At 49.2% G+C, this 21867-nt stretch overlaps 1 protein-coding gene across 22 annotated transcripts in view; it reads right to left on the reverse strand.

Annotated features, from left to right (window-relative positions):
* Positions 1-981: 981 nt before the first annotated feature.
* The window catches only part of SMYD4 (SET and MYND domain containing 4), a 47484-nt gene continuing 26598 nt past the window's right edge, over positions 982-21867 (reverse strand). For 15 of the 22 annotated variants that reach the window (XM_074018195.1, XM_045375668.3, XM_074018192.1 and 12 more), the window contains 6 exons: positions 9159-9341; positions 8516-8679; positions 6434-6569; positions 5464-5580; positions 5140-5263; positions 982-2953 (listed from right to left, as the gene is read on the reverse strand). In XM_074018195.1, the coding sequence (XP_073874296.1) occupies positions 2800-2953; positions 5140-5263; positions 5464-5580; positions 6434-6569; positions 8516-8679; positions 9159-9341 (878 nt within the window). In that variant the 3' untranslated portion in view covers positions 982-2799. Of the gene's footprint in view, positions 2954-5139; positions 5264-5463; positions 5628-6433; positions 6663-8515; positions 8696-9158; positions 9342-14201; positions 14426-21867 lie in introns of those variants that run through there. The other 7 variants (XR_012425107.1, XR_012425108.1, XR_012425109.1 and 4 more) reach the window with 4 other exon arrangements.

A 21867-nucleotide genomic window follows, 5' to 3' on the forward strand; every position in this document is an offset into this window, starting at 1 on the left:
TCGCCAGCTTGGAGAGGTCTGGTAGAGAAAAGGAGTCTCTTGAGGTTTGACAACAAAGAGAAGAACTCAGGGCCGGGCATGGTGGCTCACACCTGGAATCCCAGCACTGTGGGAGGCCAACGCGGATGGCACACCTGAGGTCGGGAGCTCAAGACCAGCCCGGCCAACATGGAGAAACCCCGTCTTTACTAAAAATACAAGATTAGCTGGGTGTGGTGGTGCATGCCTGTAATCCCTGCTGCTAGGGAGGCTGAGGCAGGAGAATCATTTGAACCTGGGAGGTGGAGTTTGCAGTGAGCCGAGATTGTGCCACTGTACTCCAGCCTGGGTGACAGAGACTCTGTCTCAAAAAAAAAAGAGGGCCGGGCTCACACCTGTAATCCCAGCACTTTGAGAGGCTGAATCACCTGAGGTTGGGAGTTTGAGACCAGCCTGGCAAACATGGAGAAACCCTGTCTCTACTAAAAATACAAAATTAGCCAGGTGTGGTGGTGCATGCCTGTAATACTAGCTACTTGGGAGGCTGAAGCAGGAGAAATGCTTGAACCTGGGAGGCGGAGGTTGCGGTGAACCGGGATTATGCCATTGCACTCCAGCCTGGGCAACAAGAGCGAAACTCTGTCTCAAAAACAACAGGCCGGGCGCGGTGGCTCAAGCCTGTAATCCCAGCACTTTGGGAGGCCGAGACGGGCGGATCACGAGGTCAGGAGATCGAGACCATCCTGGCTAACATGGTGAAACCCCGTCTCTACTAAAAAATACAAAAAACTAGCCGGGCGAGGTGGCAGTGCCTGTAGTCCCAGCTACTCGGGAGGCTGGGGCAGGAGAATGGTGTGAACCCGGGGGGCGGAGCTTGCAGTGAGCTGAGATCCGGCCACTGCACTCCAGCCTGGGCGACAGAGCTAGACTCTGTCTCAAAAAACAAAAAAAACACAACAACAACAACAACAACTTAGAAAGAGGGATATGTGTTATAAAGTCTTTACTACAAGTTTGATTTTATTAGTGTTTGGTTAGTGACTCTGCCAAGAGTACAGAATGAAGGGCAGAGAATAAGGACTGGAAAACTGGCAGGAAACACACTGAGAGCCGCCATCCCTGGAGGAAACTGTTCAATACAATGACTCCATATTCACTTCTCTAGTCACAATTTATACTCCACTGATTTTCACAAAGGATTCGGGGAAGCTAGATGCCGTAAGTGGAACCCAGTGTCTCTGGAGATAAGCCGCCTTACTGATTCCTTGTTTTACAATTATTTTTCAATTACAGTGTAACTACTAAGAGTTTCAGCTCCCACTGGAGTGGTGCACACATCTCATTACTACTAAAACCACAGGAATGTTCCAGGGAAACAGACTATCATCATCGAGTGAGGTGGAATCCAGCCAAAACCCCAGGCTAACCTCCAGATGCCTGCAGATCAGCTAAAATCCTTTTAAAGGACTTGGACTCTCCAGATACTAGTTTTAAGTCTTTTCTGGGAACTGGGAGTTTGTATTGGAGGCCACTTAACCATTTCAAGAAATATCCACCAAAATACATGTCTCTCTGACTGCAATGGTTTCTGAGTCCCCCCAGGCCTCGAATCCCAGGCTTGGGACTATTGGGAAAGTCCCGTCTCCTGTTGAAAGCTCAGCAGCAACAGAACCTGTTTAGTTTAGTTTTTTTTTTTTTTGAGATAGGGTCTTACCCTGTCACGCAGGCTGGAGTGCAATAGTGTGATCTTGGCTCACTGCGGCCTCAGTCTGCCAGGTTCAGGTGATCCTATCTCAGCTTCTCGAGTAGGTGGGACTACAGGCATGTGCCACCATGCTTGGTGAATTAAAAAAATTTTTTTTGTAGCGATACGGTCTCACTATATTGCCCAGGCTGGTTTTGAACTCCTGGGCTCAAGCGATCCTCCCACCTCAGTGTCTCAAAGTACTGGGATTACAGGCGTGAGCCTCCACACCCGGCCAACTCAACGTACTAGGATTACAGGCGTGAGCCTCCCACCTCAGCCTCTCACAGTACTGGGATCACAGATGTAAGCTTCTACACCGGGCCTGCAGAACCTACACAGAACCCACACCTGGTCCGCAGAACCCGCACCCGATCCACAGAACCCACACCCAGCAACAGAACCTCTTATTTTTTTTTTTGAGATGGAGTCTCACACTGTCGTCAGGCTGGAATGCAGTGGAGCGATCTCAGCTCACCGCAACCTCCGCCTCCTGGGTTCAAGAGATTCTCCTGCCTCAGCCTCTCGAGTAGCTGGGATTATGGGTACCTGCCACCACGCCCAGCTAGTTTTTGTGTTTTTAGTAAAGACGGCGTTTCACCATGTTGGCCAGTCTGGTCTCGAACTCCTGACCTTGTGATCTACCCCCCCCTCAGCCTCCCAAAGTGTTGGGATTGCAGCCGTGAGCCGCCGTGCCCGGCTGGCAAACAAAACCTCTTTATTTTTTATTTTTTAGACAGAGTCTCACTCTGTTGCCCAGGCTGGAGTGCAGTGGCGCGATCTCGGCTCTCTGCAAGCTCCGCCTCCCGGGTTCACGCCATTCTCCTGCCTCAGCCTCCCGAGTAGCTGGGACTACAGGCGCCCGCCACCTCGCCTGGCTAATTTTTTGTATTTTCAGTAGAGACGGGGTTTCACCGTGTTAGCCAGGATGGTCTCGATCTCCTGACCTCGTGATCCACCCGCCTTGGCCTCCCAAAGTGCTGGGATGACAGGTGTGAGCTGCCGCGCCTGGCCATAACCTCTTTACCTTGTGTTCCACGGGCTCCTTTCCTGTGGGTCAAAATCCCCTTGGGACCCTAAACTGAAGACCTTACAAAGGTGGGTGGTAAGTCCAATAAACAGGATTTCATCTTCTGGAGCTCCTGGATTTCATCGTCCCACGGGCCACAGTGCAGCGACAGAACCTCCTCAGCCTTCTGGATTGCGCTCAGGGCTTCGGGTACTGCAAACCTGAGCCAAGGGAGGTAAGAGGAGTTAGTTCACTGATTTGGGAGGCAAATGTTCATTGAGGGCCCACTCACACACCGTGAGGAATATAAGATCATTTCTGTCATCAAGGATCTTACAGTCCAGAACAGTAAGACACTGTCACAAACACGCTGCAAAGCAGAATGTGAGAAAAAAGTTATAAAAGACAGTATAGACTCCAGGATCCTGAGAACAAGAGGCAAATCTCCAAGTGTTTTTTCTTTGAGACGGAGTTGCACTCTTGTCGCCCAGGTAGTGGTGCGATCTCGGCTCACCGCAACCTCCGCCTCCCGGGTTCACGTGATTCTCCCGCCTCAGCCTCCTGAGTAGCTGGGATTACAGGCGTGGGCCACCACACTCGGCCTCAAAGTTTTCATCTGGTATTGACCACAGGTTTACACAGCAGTGTTCATTTTAGAGTGACCATCTTAGGGCTGACCTCTGACCTAACTCTGCAGCCCTTTTCCCTCGCTCTGACCAAACAGAATGTCTCTGTGTCTTGGGTATCGGCCCACTCACCATTCATAGCCTTAGGTTGAACCTTTTTTTTTCAGACGGAGTCTCGCTCTGTCGCCCAGGCTGGAGTGCAGTGGCCGGATCTCAGCTCACTGCAAGCTCCGCCTCCCAGGTTCACGCCATTCTCCTGCCTCAGCCTCCCGAGTAGCTGAGACTACAGGCGCCCGCCACCTCGCCCGGCTAGTTTTTTGTATTTTTTAGTAGAGACGGGGTTTCACCGTGTTAGCCAGGATGGTCTCGATCTCCTGACCTCGTGATCCGCCCGTCTCGGCCTCCCAAAGTGCTGGGATGACAGGCGTGAGCCGCCGAGGTTGAATCTTTAAACACGTTCTCATAGCAATGTACACCAAGGGCAGCTTTACCAAGGTTGGAGGTGTTCCACCCAGAAATCCTGAAATTGGGCCCTAAATGGTCTCAGTACAAAAGTGGATTTGGCATTAGCGTATCAGTGTGCTGTTCTTTCCTTTTAACCTTCAAAGCAGGTTCCTCTGCTTAGAACAGAGGATTAAAAAAAAACAAACAAAAGCTGGGCGCGGTGGCTCACGCCTATAATCCCAGCACATTGCGGGGCTGAGGCAGGTGGATCGCTTGAGGTTGGGAGTTCGAGACCAGCCTGACCAACATGGAGAAACCCTGTCTCTATTAAAAAATATAAAATTAGCCGGGCGTGGTGGTGCATGCCTCTAATCCAGCTACTCGGGAGGCTGAGGCAGGAGTATCACTTGAATCTGGGAGGCGGAGGTTGTAGTGAGCCAAGATCGCGCCATTGCACTCCAGCCTGGGCAACGAGAGTGAAACTCCATCTCAAAAATAACAACAACAACAAAAAAGCAGGGTTTCTCAACCCTGATACTATTGACACTGTGGGCTGAATCCTTTGCTGGGGCTGGTGGGGTGCACTGTCCGGTACACGGCAGGATGCTTAGCAGCACCTCTGGCCTCTTTCCACTAGACGCCAGTAGCACCCCCCTTCCAAGTCATGACAATCAAAAACGTCTCCAGAGATCGCCTGAGCCCAGGAGTTTGAGGAAGCAGTGAGCTGTGATCGTGCCACTGCACTCCAGCCTGGGCAAGACAGCAAGACCCCTTCTCAAAAAAAAAAAAAAAAAAAAAAAGTCTCCAGGCAGTGCCACATGTTGTCTGGGGGTAAAATCAGCCCTGATTCCCTGGTTCAAGCAAATGCTTTACAAGGAACAGGATGCAGAGGAGGGAGAAGGCAGAGAGCCTGGAGTTGAGAGTGCTGGGAATGAGACAGCCAAGGGGGCTGTGATGAACCTGAGAGAAACGGGAAGGAACACTATCTGGAGGGTGGGTGGGGCTGCCTGGCCAAGTTCTCTCTGGGAAATTCACTTGAGATCGAAAAGCTTTCCCCATATCTCCCAGGAGGAAATTCTTTTTTTTTGAGACAGAGTCTCGCTCTGTCACCCAGGCTGGAGTGCAGTGGCGCGATCTCGGCTCACTGCAAGCTCCGCCTCCCGGGAGGAAATTCTAAAGCGTTAAGTTTGTTAGAAAAACAGAAGGCAAAGCTCTCTCCTAAAGAGGAAATAAAGAAGTTTCAACATGCTTTTAAAAACACCATAGAAAAAAAGTAACACCCAGAAGAGCCTAGGAAAAGAACAGTGTGTGCCCTGTGAGGTGGGAAGAGGACTCACCCATTGAAGAAGATCTGGGCCAGTTTGAAGAGCTCATGGCCCATTTCAACGCTGGACGGCCCGTGGCGAACCTCCACCACGCGGAGACTCTTCTGTAGGTGGGTGGCTGACTTTTGCCAGTCCCCTGTGAGAAGAGAAAAGTCTTGTTCCAGAAAAGAACCACAGTCAACTGTGGATGCACATTTTTGGGGTGAGAAAACGGAATGAGAGGGGGAGTGGCGTCCGTTTACAGAGTTGGGGTAACCAGGCAGACAAGGCCGGGGCCACGATGAAACACCCACAGCAGACTGTTCCTGACTCAGAACATGAAGGCCGACGCCGTACCTAAGGCAGCACAGGCCCGGGCCAGGCCGTCCGCGATCTCTCCCACCATGGCGTGTTCTGCCCACAGGAAGCTCTCGGCATCACGCTGGCACCCCGACAGCAGCTGAACGGCTCGCTCTGTCAATTCAGAGGAAAGAGGCCTCACTACAGACATAAGCTCAGTCCTAGAAATGAGAACCCAGGTCTCAAATTCTCTGAATCAGCTGGGCTGAATGTGGACATTCCCCTCGGCCTCCCTGGGTTGTCACCAACCCACAGTGTCTGTTCCAATAAAGCTGCTGTTCTCTTATGTTTTCTCTGTCAGTGGAGAAAGGCGCTAGGGGAGGCCTTCCCACATTTTACCCTGGGTTTTCAACATCAACTTGCCAACTCGACCAACTCTACCTTCCACGTACGACCATGACTTCTCTTGACCCTGAAATCTAAGCTAAAGGTCAACTTTCATAAAGCAGGGTAAACACAATCCCATGGCGTCAAGCTCTAAGGCAGGGTTTTCAAGGGCGATGGGGAGCTCCACAACTCTCCTTCTGAAAAGAGCAAGACACTCCTATCAGCTGGGCTCTCGCCCCACTGCTCCCCAGCACAGACCAGCTCTGAGGAGGGCAGAACCGCCCTTCTAGGAAGTTACGTTGCTAGGCCCTGGAATTAAAATAAATGACACTGAACTTCTGGAACTGCACAAAGCTCACGGATGTCAGTGATGACCCGTTCGCTGGCAGGGGTACTTCAACTTAGCAATCGGATGCAGAAGAAAACAACAGCTGAAATCACCTGGCCCCTTTTCAAGGGCCCCACAGTAACAGGGCTGGTCAGGGTTTGGTCTCACTGGCCTATATAGCCATCTTGTGGCTGGCATGGGGATAATGACATTCAATTTTTCCATCAGTACTGGGTATCCTTGAGTCCAAAATGGTATCAGAATGAATAAAAAGGAAGGGGCTGGAGGACCAAAGCGGGGAGCCAGTCTCACCTAGTTCACCATCTCTGAGAAGCTTCTGGGCCACTCCGACCTGCTGCTGAAGGTCCTGTAACCGAGAGACTAGGTGGTCTCTGCTGACGACGGATTCTGCACAAGATCTGTTGCCACAGCGCAGCACGCCATCTCCCTGTGGAAGTCAGTTTTCTCTTTATTCCAACGCCCGGGGCGGTTATCAACGTTGCCTGTGCTCACATGATAGGATTGCTGCACAGTTTCTTACCTCATGGAGGAAAGAGACGCCTGTAATAGCACATCATGACCAAAGCCTGATAGAATTTAGTTTGATGGCGGCAGTTCCAATGAAGGCAGGAGCTGATCCCACCTGAGGTTTCATTCTTGGAACAGAACGGGGATAGTGCACCATTTCTTTCCATTTCTACAGCCCCTCTCGTCGCTTTTTGGGGCCAGGACTTTAGATGACGAACATTTCTAGTGGTTATGAAAAAGTCCCAAGAAAACCAATAGAAAGGCCGGGCGCGGTGGCTCACGCCTGTAATCCCAGCACTTTGGGAGGCTGAGGTGGGTGGAACATGAGGTCAGGAGATCGAGACCATCCTGGCTAACACAGTGAACCCCGTCTCTACTAAAAATATAAAAAATTAGCAGGCCGTGGAGGTTGCGGGTGCCTGTAGTCCCAGCTACTCGGGAGGCTGAGGTCGGAGAATGGCATGAATCCGGGAGGCGGAGCTTGCAGTGAGCTGAGATAGCACCACTGCACTCCAGCCTGGGTGACAGAGTGACACTCAGTCTCACAAAAAAAAAAAAAGAAAAGAAAACCAATAGAAAGGCCGGGCGCAGTGGCTCATGCCTGTAATCCCAGCGCTTTGGGAGGCCGAGGCGGGTGGGTCTCTTGAGGCCAGGAGATTGAGACCAGCCTGGCCAACACGGAGAACATGGCCAACCCATCTCTACTAAAAATACAAAAATTAGCTGGGCGTGGTGGCGTATGCCTGTAATCCCAGCTACTGGGGAGGCTGAGGCAGGAGAATTGCTTGAATCTGGGAGGTTGAGGCTGTGGTAAGCGGAGATCATGCCACTGCACTGCAGCCTGGGTGATAGGGTGAGACCCCATCTTAGGGAAAAAAAAAAAAATGAAAACCAACAGAAAAAGGTGCTAGGTGTGATCGCCCTACATTTGACCTCAGGTCTGCAAGTTTAGCTTTCTAACACAACCAGCTCTGCGTTTCACTCACGACTCTCCTAAGAATACGGCACCTCTGGCAGAGGGGAAATCCTCTGAGGTAGACATCTGCTGTGTTTCAAAGGCCAATATCTATTTTCTCATTTAGCAACAGCAGCCCAGTTTCTCATGAGGATCCCTCTCACCCTCAGTCCCACGGCTGGTGCCCTACAGCTGAGGGTGTGGCATGTGGCTCACATATAGCTCCTTTCTCTGGCCCAAATGGCTGGAGGAAAACTATGTCGCCACAGTTCTCAGGTCAATGAAACTCAGTAGCATCTTTGCCCAGGCTGCTGTTAGAGCGGTGTGTGCTCTTATCCTCCTTGGCAGGAGGTCCGCAGGCTGCTGGCAGCTCTCCTGCACCATTACAGGGAAGTCTGTGTGAGGATGGGCCACCACAGAGAAAATGAAGCTGAGAGGGGTGGACAGAAAGCCCCTGGATCAAGCTGTACCTTAAGTAGACTTATCCTGGAATTTTTTTCTTGAAATTTTTTTTGGTAGAGACAGGGTCTTGCTATGTTGCCCAGGCTGGTCTCGAACTCCTGGCCTCCAAGTGATCTCCCCACCTCAGCCTCCCAAAGTGCTGGGATAATAGGCAAGTGTCACTGTGTCTGGCCTATCCTGGGACTTTTCAATGACTTACTTGAGCAAATAGATTCCCAGTCTCCTCCAAATCCCACACCAGTTCAGAAGGGATTTTCTGTCCTTTATAAGAGAAACATTAAACCGAACCTTTCCCTGTAGTTTCTGTGGAGGGGAAGCAGTGTATGCGGCTGACTGGCTACAATGGAGGATGACTGGCTACAACGGAGGCGGCTTCCTCCCAAACACTGATCACCCTCGGGCTGGAAAACTGACCTCCGGGAAAAGTAGAGGGGAGAGGAGAGAATTACCTGCATGGGAGCTCTGCAACTGTTGCAACAGAATGCTTTCCACCTGGGGCCTGCAGCCAACCTGTGTGCCTCAGTCTGACAAGCTGGACAGGTGCAGTCAAAGAAATACTGAGACCTCAGCTTCTGCTGCCTTTCGGCAACCCCCATCCGGCTCTTGTGAGGCCCTGGAGGGAGATCACCCTCAGCCAATGTTGAAAGCAAGAGAGAGTCAAACACGACTTAAAAACCTTCAGCTTAGCGGAGGGTGTGGACAATTACTTATCATGTGACAGCTAACCTTTACTCAGACATTTGTGGAACTGGATACTAAAATAAGCTTCCAAGCTGCTGAGACAGGAAGAAACAGAAGCCAAGAAGTTGTTCCTAGCCCATTTTCAGAACAGGAAATACAAAACAGAGCAAGACATAGTTTAGCCACAAGAGAGCCCTAGTACGAAGGCCCTCCCTCCCTCCCTCCCTCCCTCCCTTCCTCCCTCCCTTCCTCCCTCCCTCCCTCCCTTCCTTGTTTTAGGCCTGAGTGTTCACCGCCTCTTCCAGGAAGCAGACAGTAGACAGGTGAAGTCACACGCCCGGGGGCTTGCTGACTCGCGTCCCCCTGTCCTTTTCTGTCGGGGCGGGACAGCAGTGCGGAGGGATGGCTCACCATAGCAGTGGAGAATCTCTTGCCCCTTTCCAATCTGCTGTGATGCGCGGATGGTGGCGACAGTGCTAATGAAGGACACGCTGGTGTTGGGGCTGCAGGAGTGGTTCAGGAGGCTGATAACGGGGAAGATGCCTGTGGCAAGGCGCACCTGCCTGCTGTCAGTAACGATGCTCCCTTTAGATCCTGACAGGGCAAGAGGAAAGAAGGAAAAAGGTGTCAGGACATGAGCCCTGGCCCCGCCGTCTATGCCTCAGAAGATGAGCCGGGCAGCTAGGCCTGCAGCCCATGTGAGTCATGGCACCACAGCCGGATCCAATGTAAATCAGATGGAACATGACTCATGGCAAGCTCCGGTCCCCAGGAAGCAAAGTGGATGAACCACACCAAGTCCACTGGAGTCCTGGAACCTAACGACTGTGTCTCTACACCACGAAATAGCCAAAGATGAGAACTTATAGAAAAGCAATAAAAAAAGAATGAAGAGTAGGGAGCGTTCTAGATAGTTTCATGATGTTCCTGAGGGAGAACACAGAAACCAGAGCCCCTGTCGAGGTGACTTCCCAAAGACTTTTAGAGCCCAAAGGCTTTTGTTTATCTGGTCTTTGGCTGGTTAATAGAACAAGCGACCTAGTTACTAACCTGAACTTTATATATTTAAGCAGGCCAGGCACCGGGGCTCCTGCCTGTAACCCCGAGGCTCAGGCAGAAGGATTGCTTGAGCCCAGGAGTTCAAGGCCAGCCTGGACAACACAGCTAGATTTGGTCTCAAAAAAAATTAAAAAAATTAGTCAGCCATAGTGGTGCATATCTGTAGTCCCAGCTACTCAGGAGGCTGAGGCGGGAGGATCAATTGAGCCCTGGAGTGTGAGGCTGCAGTGAGCCATTATCGCACAATTGCACTCCAGCCTGGGTGACAGCAGGCCCTGTCTGGAAAAAAAAAAAAACCACACACATAAAAAAATAAAAATAAAAAATAAATATTTAAAAAAAGTTTTACCATATTTGTAAAATTTATTATCTTTTTCTTTTTTGGTCTTTTCAAGCCCATAGTAGTTTACTTTAAAATTTTGTTCATTTTGGCCGGGTGCAGTGGCTCACGCCTGTAATCTCAGCACTTTGGGAGGCCGAGGCAGGCAGATCACAAGGTCAGGAGATCGAGACCATCCTGGCTAACATGGTGAAACCCCGTCTCTACAAAAACACAAAAAATTAGCCGGGCGTGGTGGCGGGCACCCGTAGTCCCAGCTACTCGGGAGGCTGAGGCAGGAGAATTGCTTGAACCCGGGAGGTGGCGGTTACAGGGAGCCGAGATCGCGCCACTGCACTCCAGCCTGGGCAACAGAGTGAGACCCTGTCTCCAAAAAAAAAAAAAAAAAAAAAAAGAAAGAAAAAGTTTGTTCATTTGAGAAAAGAAAACATGGTGGCTAATTAGCATTTTAAAAGTCCACTTGTACCGTTTCACTTAGCCAGAGGCTCTACCTGTGCCGGTTTTTGTCAAAGCCATCTGTCCTAGGAGTATGTACAGTAAAGATAATCTTGGGCATACAGAAATGCTTCAATTATGTTCAGTAGCCTCAGTTTAAGCATGAGGCAAATTATGTTTCCAACAAAACAGGTTGGAAGATAAAAGATACTAGTATCTAAGAGGAAACATTCAGTTTTCTGGAAAACTGGAAAAAGCATCAAATAATTGTGATATCACCGAACACATGCCAGGAATCTCAAAAAAACCACTCACCAGGGTGGGCACCGTGGCTCATGCCTGTAATCCCAGCACTTTGGGAGGCAGAGTTGGGCGGATCACCTCAGGTCAGAAGTTTGAGAGTAGCCTGGCCAAAATGGCAAAACCCTGTCTGTACTAAAAATACAAAAATTAGCTGGGCATGGTGGCATACGCCTGTAGTCCCCGCTACTCTGGTGGCTTAGGTATAAGAATTGCTTGAATCCAGGAGGCAGAGGTTGCAGTGAGCCAAGATCACACCACTGCACTCCAGCCTGGGTAACAGAGCAAAACTCTGTCTCACAAAACAAAAAAATTCACCAAAGAAATAAATAGTCTAGGTATAAATGTAATGGATAAAGAAAATATTATGAACCATCACATGAAAATGTTTTATAGGCTGGGTGCATGGCTCATGCCTGTAATCCCAGCACTTTGGGAGGACGAGGCAGGCGGATCACTTGAGGTCAGGAGTTTGAGACAAGTCTGGCCAACATGGTGAAACCTCGTCTCTACTAAGAATATAAAAACTTAGCTGAGCATGGTGGCGTGCACCAGTAATCCCTGCTACTCGGGAGGCTGAAGCTGGAGAATCACTTGAAACTGGGAGGCAAAGGTTGCAGTGAGCCAAGATCGTACCGCAGCATTCCAGCCTGGGCGACAGAGTGAGACTCTGTCTCCAAAAAAAAAAAATAAGTTTTATAAAGGAAAACACTAAATGTAGGAATAATAGGAATAATGTTGTCTCTCTGGAGGCAAGTCTACTATCTGTTGCTAAGGAGAACAAGAATAGAACAAGTAAATACATTTCACAGGGAATCCAAATGACTCAATTCTAGTTAATAATTCTACAAATTGTATTAAAATCTCTCATCAGAGCTTCTCCGAAGTGCTTCACTGATTTTGTTTCTTCTTCTCCGCCTTGTTCAATGCCCACCTTCTGGTGTATGTGCTAACGAGCAGTGAAAATGCTAAAAGGCAGGTGGCAGGAAGGAGCCGGCCAGGGCATGGACAATTTGTAGTCTGAATAATCAGCGTGTGCATAATTAAAAGTGGACTTGCATTGCCAACTACTGATAACTGGCAATCTATATTAGAACCGCTGCTAAAATTTTCCAGAAAAGAATGATCACACTACAGTGAGTAATGTCAGCTCTGTGAATTATTTATAGATTACCCTCTGACAGAAGTAGGCCCAGGAACTGTGGGTATTTATGTCAGAGTTAAATCTCTAATTATTTCTAAAAAATTAAGTATTGATTTTTTAAAATTACTCAATATTTTGCATTAATCATCTATCAGTAGAGATAACAGAAAGTGAGAATATGTATGTACTTCATCAACCAAATTTAATCTGTGACATTTTGTATTAAAACAAAGAGGGAGTGATTCTTTTTTTTTTTTTTTTTTTTTTTTTTTTGAGACGGAGTCTTGCTCTGTGCCCCAGGCTGGAGTGCAGTGGCGCGATCTCGGCTCACTGCAAGCTCCGCCCCCCCGGGTTCACGCCATTCTCCTGCCTCAGCCTCCCAAGCAGCTGGGACTACAGGCGCCTGCCACCTCGCCCGGCTAATTTTCTTGTATTTTTAGTAGAGACGGGGTTTCACCGTGTTAGCCAGGATGGTCTCGATCTCCTGACCTCGTGATCCGCCCATCTCGGCCTCCCAAAGTGCTAGGATTACAGGCTTGAGCCACCGCGCCCGGCCAAGAGGGAGTGATTCTATACCAAAAGGGTACCTTGCTAATATCCCTAGTGTATTTATTTATATTTATTTATTTATTTATTTATGAGACATAGTCTCACTCTGTTCCCCAGGCTGGAATGCAGTAGCATGATCTAGGCTCACTGCAACCTCCGCCTCCTGGGTTCAAGTGATTCTCCTGCCTCAGCCTCCCGAGTAGCTGGGATTACAAGTGCCCACCACAACCGGCTAATTTTTGTGTTTTTAGTAGAGATGGGGTTTCACCATGTTGGCCAGGCTGGTCTCGAACTCCTGACCTCATGATCCACCCGCCTTGGCCTCCCAAAGTGTTGGGATTACAGGCGTAAGCCACCTTGCCTGGCCATCCCTAGTGCATTTAAACTGGGATTCAAGTAAAGAAAAAAAGATTCATTCACAATACTTTGAGAATATACATCCTTGGCCGGGCACGGTGGCTCAAGCCTGTAATCCCAGCACTTTGGGAGGCCGAGACGGGCGGATCACGAGGTCAGAAGATCGAGACCATCCTGGCTAACACGGTGAAACCCCGTCTCTACTAAAAATACAAAAAAAAATAAGCCGGGCGAGGTGGCGGGCGCCTGTAGTCCCAGCTGCTTGGGAGGCTGAGGCAGGAGAATTGCGCGAACCCGGGAGGCGGAGCTTGCAGTGAGCGGAGATCTGGCCACTGCACTCCAGCCTGGGCGACAGAGCCAGACTCCGTCTCAAAAAAAAAAAAAAAAAAAAAAAGAGAATATACATCCTTTGGTATATATTTTACATAATGAGAAAATTGTGGGTGTGTGTCTAATCAAGGACCCAAACTAAAGATAGATTCCTTTGGCCAGGCGCGGTGGCTCACGCCTGTAATCCCAGCACTTTGGGAGGCCGAGGCAGGTGGATCATGAGGTCAGGAGATCTAGACCATCCTGGCCATCTCTACTAAAAATAGAAAAAATTAGCCCGGCGTGGTGGTGGGCCCCTGTAGTCCCAGCTACTTGGGAGGCTGAGGCAGGAGAATGACATGAACCTGGGAGGCAAAGCTTGCAGTGAGTGGAGATCACGCCAGTGAACTCCAGCCTGGGAGACAGAGCAAGACTCCATCTCAAGAAAAAAATAAAAAAATAAAATAAACATAAATAAATAAAGTAAAAAAAAAAAAAGATTCCTTTGTTGCTGAAGAGTGAAAGCAACGGGCAGTGAATTGATGGGATGTGACAGGACACAGAAACCCAGCAAAACCGTGTTATGACAGGAATCCAGATAGATCACGAATGTACCATGCCCACTGAGACAGAGCCACATGCCACGGTCTAGAAAAATCATCAGCGGCCAGTTCCGTCCCTTGAGATAAGCCCTGGTGCGAGGTTTCTGGGGAACTTTGATTAAATAGGATTTATGCAAAGATAATAACATACATTTTTATAGGTTTTTGTCAGTCTATCCTAGTTAACACTTTAATCCTTCGCCTGCACTGCTAATGAAACAGATGCTAATGAAATTCAACGAGAACACTAAATTGGGAGGCATCGGAACCCCAAAGAAATAATAAAAAGGGATATAACAAGATTAGAAATATGAGCAGACTAAAACAAAATGAGATGAAATTTAAAAATGAAAGTGAACCTTGCTGGTGGGCGCGTAACAGTGGAACTTTCCTGGAGGGCAATTTTGCAAGATGTATCAAGTGCCTTAAAAATGGTCACAGAAGGCCAGGCGCAGTGGCTCACGCCTGAAATCCCATCACTTTGGGAGGCTGAGGTGGGAGGATTGCTTGAGCCCAGGAGTTCGAGGTTACAGTGAGCTATGATAGCCCCACTGCACTCCAGCCTAAGTGACAGAGTGAGACCCTGTCAAAAAAAAAAAAAAAAAAAAGCCACTAATTGAAATTACAAAAGGAATACGTGGTAGTCAGAGAAAAATTTAAAAAATTGAACATTACAGAGAAAATGACAGTCACTTGCAATGCCATCACACAGATATAACATGTTGTCTTTAAATCCTAACCTAAAATGCATTTTAGAATTAAAAATACAGGTCTGGTGCGGTGGCTCACCCCTGTAATCCCAGCACTTTGAGAGGCCGAGGCAGGAGGATCACTTGAGCTCAGGAGTTTGAGACCAGCCTGGGCAATGTGGCAAAACCCTGTCTCTACAAAAAATACAAAAGTTAGCCTGGTGTAGTGGTGCACACCTGAGACCAGCTACTTGGGTGCCTGAGGAGGGAGGAGCACTTGAACCCTGGAGGTCGAGGCTTCAGTGAGCTGAGATCGTGCCACTGCACTCCAGCCTGGGCAACAGAGACCCTGTCTCAAAAAACAAAAACAAAACCAATAAAATAACTTGCTGCTGTGATAGGCCCACAAGAGTATCTGGTTTTAATTACTAGAGAGAGGTTAGTGACCGTTTTTATTTATCACTATTTTATTTATCACTATCGATAAATAATATCAATCATGACCGATTTTACTTATCATTATCAATACAGTGCTTGCGCATGTATGCTTTTTTTTTTTTTTTTCTTTTTTTTGAGACGGAGTCTCGCTCTGTCGCCCAGGCTGGAGTGCAGTGGCGCCATCTCGGCTCACTGCAAGCTCCGCCTCCCGGGTTCACGCCATTCTCTTGCCTCAGCCTCCCGAGTAGCTGGGACTACAGGCGCCCACAACTGCGCCCGGCTAATTTTTTGTATTTTTAGTAGAGACGGGGTTTCACCGTGGTCTCGATCTCCTGACCTTGTGATCCGCCCGCCTCGGCCTCCCAAAGTGCTGGGATTACAGGCGTGAGCCACCATGCCCGGCCCTGCATGTATGCTTTTAACAGCTGTACTGAGATAGAATCCGTCTACCATAAAATTCACTTACGGGTACAATTCAGTGCTTTTTTGGGGGGAAATTTACATGATTGGGCAAACATGACCGGTTTTACATTTTCATCATTATGCACATTTTTATTTTTACCTTGCTTCTTTTAGACAGGGTCTCACTCCGTTGCCCAGGCTGTAGTGCAATGGGCTGACCTCAGCTCACTGTGGCCTTGACCTCCTGGGCCCAAGTTGTCCTCCCACCTCAGACTCCCGAGTAGCTGCGACCACAAGCGTGCACCACCACGCTCAGCTAATTTTTGTATTTTTGTAGACACGGAGTTTAGCCATGTTGCCCAGGGTGGTCTCTTAACTCCTCAGCCTTCCAAAGTGCTGGGATTACAGGTATGAGCCACTGTGCCTGGCCGCTATGCATATTTCTAAACGTTGATTTTAAGAGCTGTATAGTTGCTAGAGATGTTCCCTCATTTTGTCCATTTACATCTTGATTTTTGTTTATGAGGTTTTTTTTGGGGGGGGTGTTGTTAAAACAATGACAATTTCATTTGTTCACAATTCTGTACCCCAGCAGTTTTGGCTCAGCTCAGTTGAATATTTTTTTTTTCTGCTGGTTTTGCCTGGGGCTTACTCACATGCCTGCATTCCTGTGGCAGGTGGTCTTTTATCCTCAAGGCAGCCAGCCCAGGCTTGTTCACAGGGCTACAGTATCATTCCAAGAAGGTGACAGTGGAGGCAATTAAGGCTTAGACTCCAAAGTTACATAACATCACTTCTGTCTATTGGTCAAAGCAAGTTACAGAGCTAGCCCAGATTCAAGGGAAGGGGGAAAAAAACTCCACTTTTTAACAAGAGAAGCAGCAATGTCAAGCTGCAAAGAGGCAACTTACAGGGATGGGAGAAACTGTGGTCATGTTTGTAAACGGCCTTCCCCAGAGGCTCTGAGGCTTATCCAATCTCGTCATGTCCGTGACGACACTGAGATACACAGAGGTTCAGGAGATTAGCTCTTCTGCCTCTCAGTGTGGTTTTTTTTTTGAGATGAAGTTTCACTCTTGTTGCCCAGGCTGGGGTGCAGTGGTGTGATCTCGGCTCACTGCAACCTCCGCCTACCGGATTCAAGCGATTCTCCTGCCTTGGCCTCCTGAGTAGCTGGGACTACAGGCACCTGCCACCATGCCCAGCTAATTTTTGTATTTTTTTTTTTTTTTTTTGAGACGGGTCTCGCTCTGTCACCCAGCCTAGAGTGCAGTGGTGCAATCTTGGCTCACTGCAACCTCCGCCTCCCGGGTTCACACCAGTCTCCTGCCTCAGCCTCCTAAGCAGCTGGGACTACAGGTGCCTACCACCTTGCCCGGCTAATTTTGTGTATTTTTAGTAGGAACGGGGTTTCACTGTGTTAGCCAGGATGGTCTCCATCTCCTGACCTGGTGATCCGTGCACCTCTGCCTCCCAAAGTGCTGGGATTACAGGCGTGAGCCACCGCACCCGGCCTACGAGCTGTTCTTTTGTTGTTGTTCCCAGTGGTGGGGTCTTGCTATGTTGTCCAGGCCGGTCTCCAACTCCAGGGCTAAAGTGTTCCTCCCGCCTCAGCTTCCTATCTATCTATCTATACAGAGAGAGACTTGCTCTGTCGCCCTGGCTGGCGAGCAGTGGTGCGATCTCAGCTCACTGCAACCTCCACCTTCCAGGTTCAAGCAATTCTCCTGCCTCAGCCTCCCGAGTAGGTGGGATTACAGGCACCTGCCATCACGCCCGGCTAAATTTTTGTATTTTAAGTAGAGATGGGGTTTCACCATGTTGGCCAGGCTGGACTCAAACTCCTGACCTCAGGTGATCTGCCCGCCTCAGCCTCCCAAAGTGTTGGGATTACAGGTGTGAGCCACCGCGCCTGGGCTGTTGAGACAGGGTCTCACTCTGTCAACCAAGATAGAGTGCAATGGCACCATCATAGCTTACTGCAGCCTTGACTTCCTGGCTCTATGGATCTTCCCACCTCGGCTTCCTGAGTGGCTGCGACCACAGGCGTGTGCCACCATGCCCAACTGATTTTTAAACTTTTTTGTAGAGATGGGCTCTTGCTGTGTTTCCCAGGCTGGTCTCCAACTCCTGGGCTCAAGCGATTCTCCCACTTTAGTCTCCCAAAGTGCTGGGACTGCAGGCATGAGCCACTGTGCTTGGCTTTGGTCTGTTCTTGAGAGATGTTTCTTTTCTTTTTTTGAATTACGGTTAAATATGTTCCTTAAAAGTTTTAAAGAATTCACATGGAAACAAATGGATCTGGCTTTTTTTTTTTTTTTTTTTTTTTTGAGACGGAGTCTCGCTGTGTCTCCCAGGCTGGAGTGCAGTGGCGTGATCTCGGCTCACTGCAAGCTCCGCCTCCCGGGTTCACGCCATTCTCCCGCCTCAGCCTCCCAAGTAGCTGAGACTACAGGCGCCCGCCACCACGCCCGGCTAGTTTTTTTTGTATTTTTTTTAGTAGAGACGGGGTTTCACCATGTTAGCCAGGATAGTCTCGATCTCCTGACCTCGTGATCCACCCGCCTCGGCCTCCCAAAGTGCTGGGATTACAGGCTTGAGCCACTGCGCCCGGCCAATCTGGCTTATTTTTATGGAAACATTTTGATAACTTGACTCTTCTACAATTACTAGTTTTTTAAAGTGCTTTCCTCCTTCTGGGACAATTTAGGCAAATTTTTTTTCTTTTTTAAAAATTATTATTATTTTTTAACAAACAGGGTCTCATCATGTTGCCCAGGCTGGTCTCGAACTCCTGGACTCAGGCAATTCTCCCACCTCGGCCTTCCAAAATGGTGGGATTACAGGAGTGACCCCCGTGCCTGGCTTTTTTTTTTTTTTTTTTTGAGACAGAGTCTCCCTCTGTCGCCCAGGCTGGAGTGCAGTGGCATGATCTCAGCTCACTGCAAGCTCCGCCTCCCGGGATCACGCCATTCTCCTGCCTCAGCCTCCTGAGTAGCTGGGACTACAGGCGCCACCACCACGCCCGGTTAATTTTTTGTACTTTCGGTAGAGACGGGGTTTCACTGTGTTAGCCAGGATGTTCTTGATCTCCTGACCTCGTGATCCGCCTGTCTCGGCCTCCCAAAGTGCTGGGATTACAGGCTTGAGCCACTGTGCCCGGCTTTTTAAAAAAAATTTAATCCCAAAAGGGGATCTTGCTCTGACACCCAGGCTGGGGTCCAGTGGCACGGTCATAGCTCACTGCAGCCTTGAACGCAGGCTCAAGCCATCCTCCTGGGCCAACCTCCTGAGTTGCTGGGACTACGGGTGGATGCCACCATGACTAGCCTTTTTATTTTACATTTTGTAGAGATGGGGGTCTCACTCTCTTTCCCAGACTGATCTCAAACTTGTAGCTTCAAGTGATCCTCCTTCCTCAATTCCTAAACTATTGGGATTACAGGTGTGAGCCACAGTGCCTGCCTGGCTTTTTTTTTTTTTTTTTTTTTGAGACGGAGTCTTGCTCTGACACCCAGGCAGGATTGCAGTGGCGTGATCTCGGCTCACTGCAACCTCCGCCTTCTGGGTTCAAGCAATTCTCCTGTCTCAGCCTCCCAAGTAGCTGGGACTACAGGTGCATGCCACCGCGCCTGGCTAATTTTTGTATTTCTAGTAGAGACGGGGTTTCACCATGTTGCCCAGGATGGTCTCAAATTCCTCAGCTCAAGCGATCTGCCCACCTCAGCAGCCCAAAGTGCTGGGATTAAAGGCGTGAGCCACTGCGGCTGGCTTCAGGTATTCTTTTTTTTTTTTTTTGAGACGGAATCTCGCTCTGTCACCAGGCTAGAGTGCAGTGGCACGATCTCGGCTCACTGCAACCTCCACCTCCCAGGTTCAAGCAATTCTCCTGCCTCAGCCTCCCGAGTAGCTGGGACGACAGGTGCGCGCCACCATGCCCAGGTAATTTTTGTATTTTTAGTAGAGATGGCGTTTCACCACGTTGGCCAGGATGGTCTCTATCTCTTGACCTCGTGATCTGCCCGCCTTGGCCTCCCAAAGTGCTGGGATAATAGGTATGAGCCACCGCACCCGGCCCTATTAAGTATTTTAAAGGCAAGATATGGAATCAAGAGTTGGTAACTTTCTGCCATTTAATAGGGAAGCCCCATATATTTTTATGTTCAGAAAAACAGAACAAAATAAGTATATTAGAAAATGCAAGTGAGTGTACCCAAAGGATAACATAATTCTGGAAAAACACTCAACAGCTGTATTTTAGATGGTAGCAACGGCTCAAAGAAGCAAAGGAGGGCAGAGGAGAACACAGGCCAACTTGAAATGTGATTTAGTAGTTTCACGGGACCAGGCCAGTCCTATTTTTACATGTTCCATGTGCTTCAGGATGGGGAAGGGAATCTTGGCCAAAACATGTCTGCTGAGATACCTATATTCCATATAACCTGCCTGCTGAATTAAACATAAACACGCACATCAAAATAGGCTGACAAATTCTAGATAACCTGATGTGAGAAGATCAAATGAGCTAAGCGTGTGTAGTTCAGTGAAGCCACATTTAATATTCATCTGTCTATAAAAACTCGGTTTAGCTAACACCTGGCTTCCTCCCTCTCAAGAGAGCTAATCAAAAAAATTAAGAAAAGTATAATGAATGGATTGAGTCAAAAAACATTTTCTGCTAAAATGAAGATCATAAAATAGAAAGACTGCAAATGCCGCTTTTCTAATAATAGCTGTATCTGTTGTCAGTACAGTCACACTGGAGATGTCAAGCTGGATCATGATTCTCGGCACATCCAAGCTTCCCGTCTATTTTTTTTTTGAGACGGAGTCTCCCTCTTTTGCCCAGGCTGGAGTGCGGTGGCGCGATCTCGGCTCACTGCAAGCTCCACCTCCCGGGTTCACACCAGTCTCCTGCCTCAGCCTCCTGAGTAGCTGGGACTACAGGCGCCGCCACCTCGCCTGGCTAGTTTTTTGTATGTTTTCAGTAGAGACGGGGTTTCACCGTGTTAGCCAGGATGGTCTGGATCTCCTGACCTCGTGATCCACCCGTCTCGGCCTCCCAAAGTGCTGGGATTACAGGCTTGAGCCACCGCGCCCGGCCTAATTTTTCATATTTTCAGTAGAGACGGGGTTTCACGGTGTTAGCCAGTATGGTCTCGATCTCCTGACCTCATGATCCGCCCACCTCAGCCTCCCAAAGTGCTGGGATTATAGGTGCGAGCCACCGCACCCGGCCCCTATCTATCTTAAGTAGTGTTATCTGTAGGCTCCAGTTCAGGAAAGCAGGGCTGAGCCGGCTGGTCTGTGTTTAGAGGTGGCCCCTTGAGGTCTGGCCACCTGATCAAAGGACGGGCAATATGTAGGCTGGCAGCTGCTGGTACAGTGTCGGGTGGAAGGCTGCACTGGGCTGGGTTCCTCTCTTGGAAATTTAGAAGAAATGGGAAATCTTGGTCAATTGGAAAAGAAGACAGAGAGTAGCTGAGTGAGTTAAGGGTCTGATACCTGGCCGGGCGCAGTGGCTCACGCTTGTAATCCCAGCACTTTGGGAGGTCGAGGCGGGTGGATCACCTGAGGTCAGGAGTTCGAGACCAGCCTGGCCAACATGGTAAAACCCCATCTCTACTAAAAATACAAAAATTAGCTGGGCGTGGTGGTGCATGACTGTAATCCCAGCTACTCGGGAGGCTGGGGCAGGAGAATCGCTTGAATCCGGCAGACGGAGATTGCAGTGAGCTGAGATCGCGCCACTGCACTCCAGCCTGGGTGATAGGGCAACACTCCATCTCAGAAAAAAATGAAAAAAAAGAGTTTGATACGTTACTCAACTACTGAGACTCTGCTTTCTGCAGTCTGGTTTGACTATTATTTCTGCCCTCCCTAAGGAGAAACTATATAGCTTTCTCTGGAATCTTGTGCATGTATTTTTTTTTTTTTTCTTAAGACAGGGTTTCTGGCCGGGCGCGGTGGCTCAAGCCTGTAATCCCAGCACTTTGGGAGGCCGAGACGGGCGGATCACGAGGTCAGGAGATCGAGACCATCCTGGCTAACACGGTGAAACCCCGTCTCTATTAAGAAATACAAAAAACTAGCCGGGTGAGGTGGCAGGCGCCTGTAGTCCCAGCTACTCGGGAGGCTGAGGCCGGAGAATGGCGTAAACCCGGGAGGCGGAGGTTGCAGTGAGCTGAGATCCGGCCACTGCACTCCAGCCTGGGTGACAGAGCGAGACTCCGTCTCAAAAAAAAAAAAAAAAAAAAAAAGACAGGGTTTCACCCAAGCTGGAGTGCAGTGGTGCGATCATGGCTCACTGCAACCTCTGCCCCTGGGCTGAAGTGATTCTCCTGCCTCAGCCTTCCAGGTTCAAGCGATTCTCCTGCCTCAGCCTCCCAAGTAGCTGGGATTACAGGTGCACACCACTGTACCCGGCTAATTTTTGTATTCTGTCATGTTGCCCAGGCTAGTCTCGAACTCTTGAGCTCAAGTAAGTGACCTGGCC

This window comes from Macaca fascicularis, chromosome 16 (genome assembly GCF_037993035.2).
Source record: "Macaca fascicularis isolate 582-1 chromosome 16, T2T-MFA8v1.1".
NCBI classification, from domain to species: Eukaryota; Metazoa; Chordata; class Mammalia; order Primates; family Cercopithecidae; genus Macaca; species Macaca fascicularis.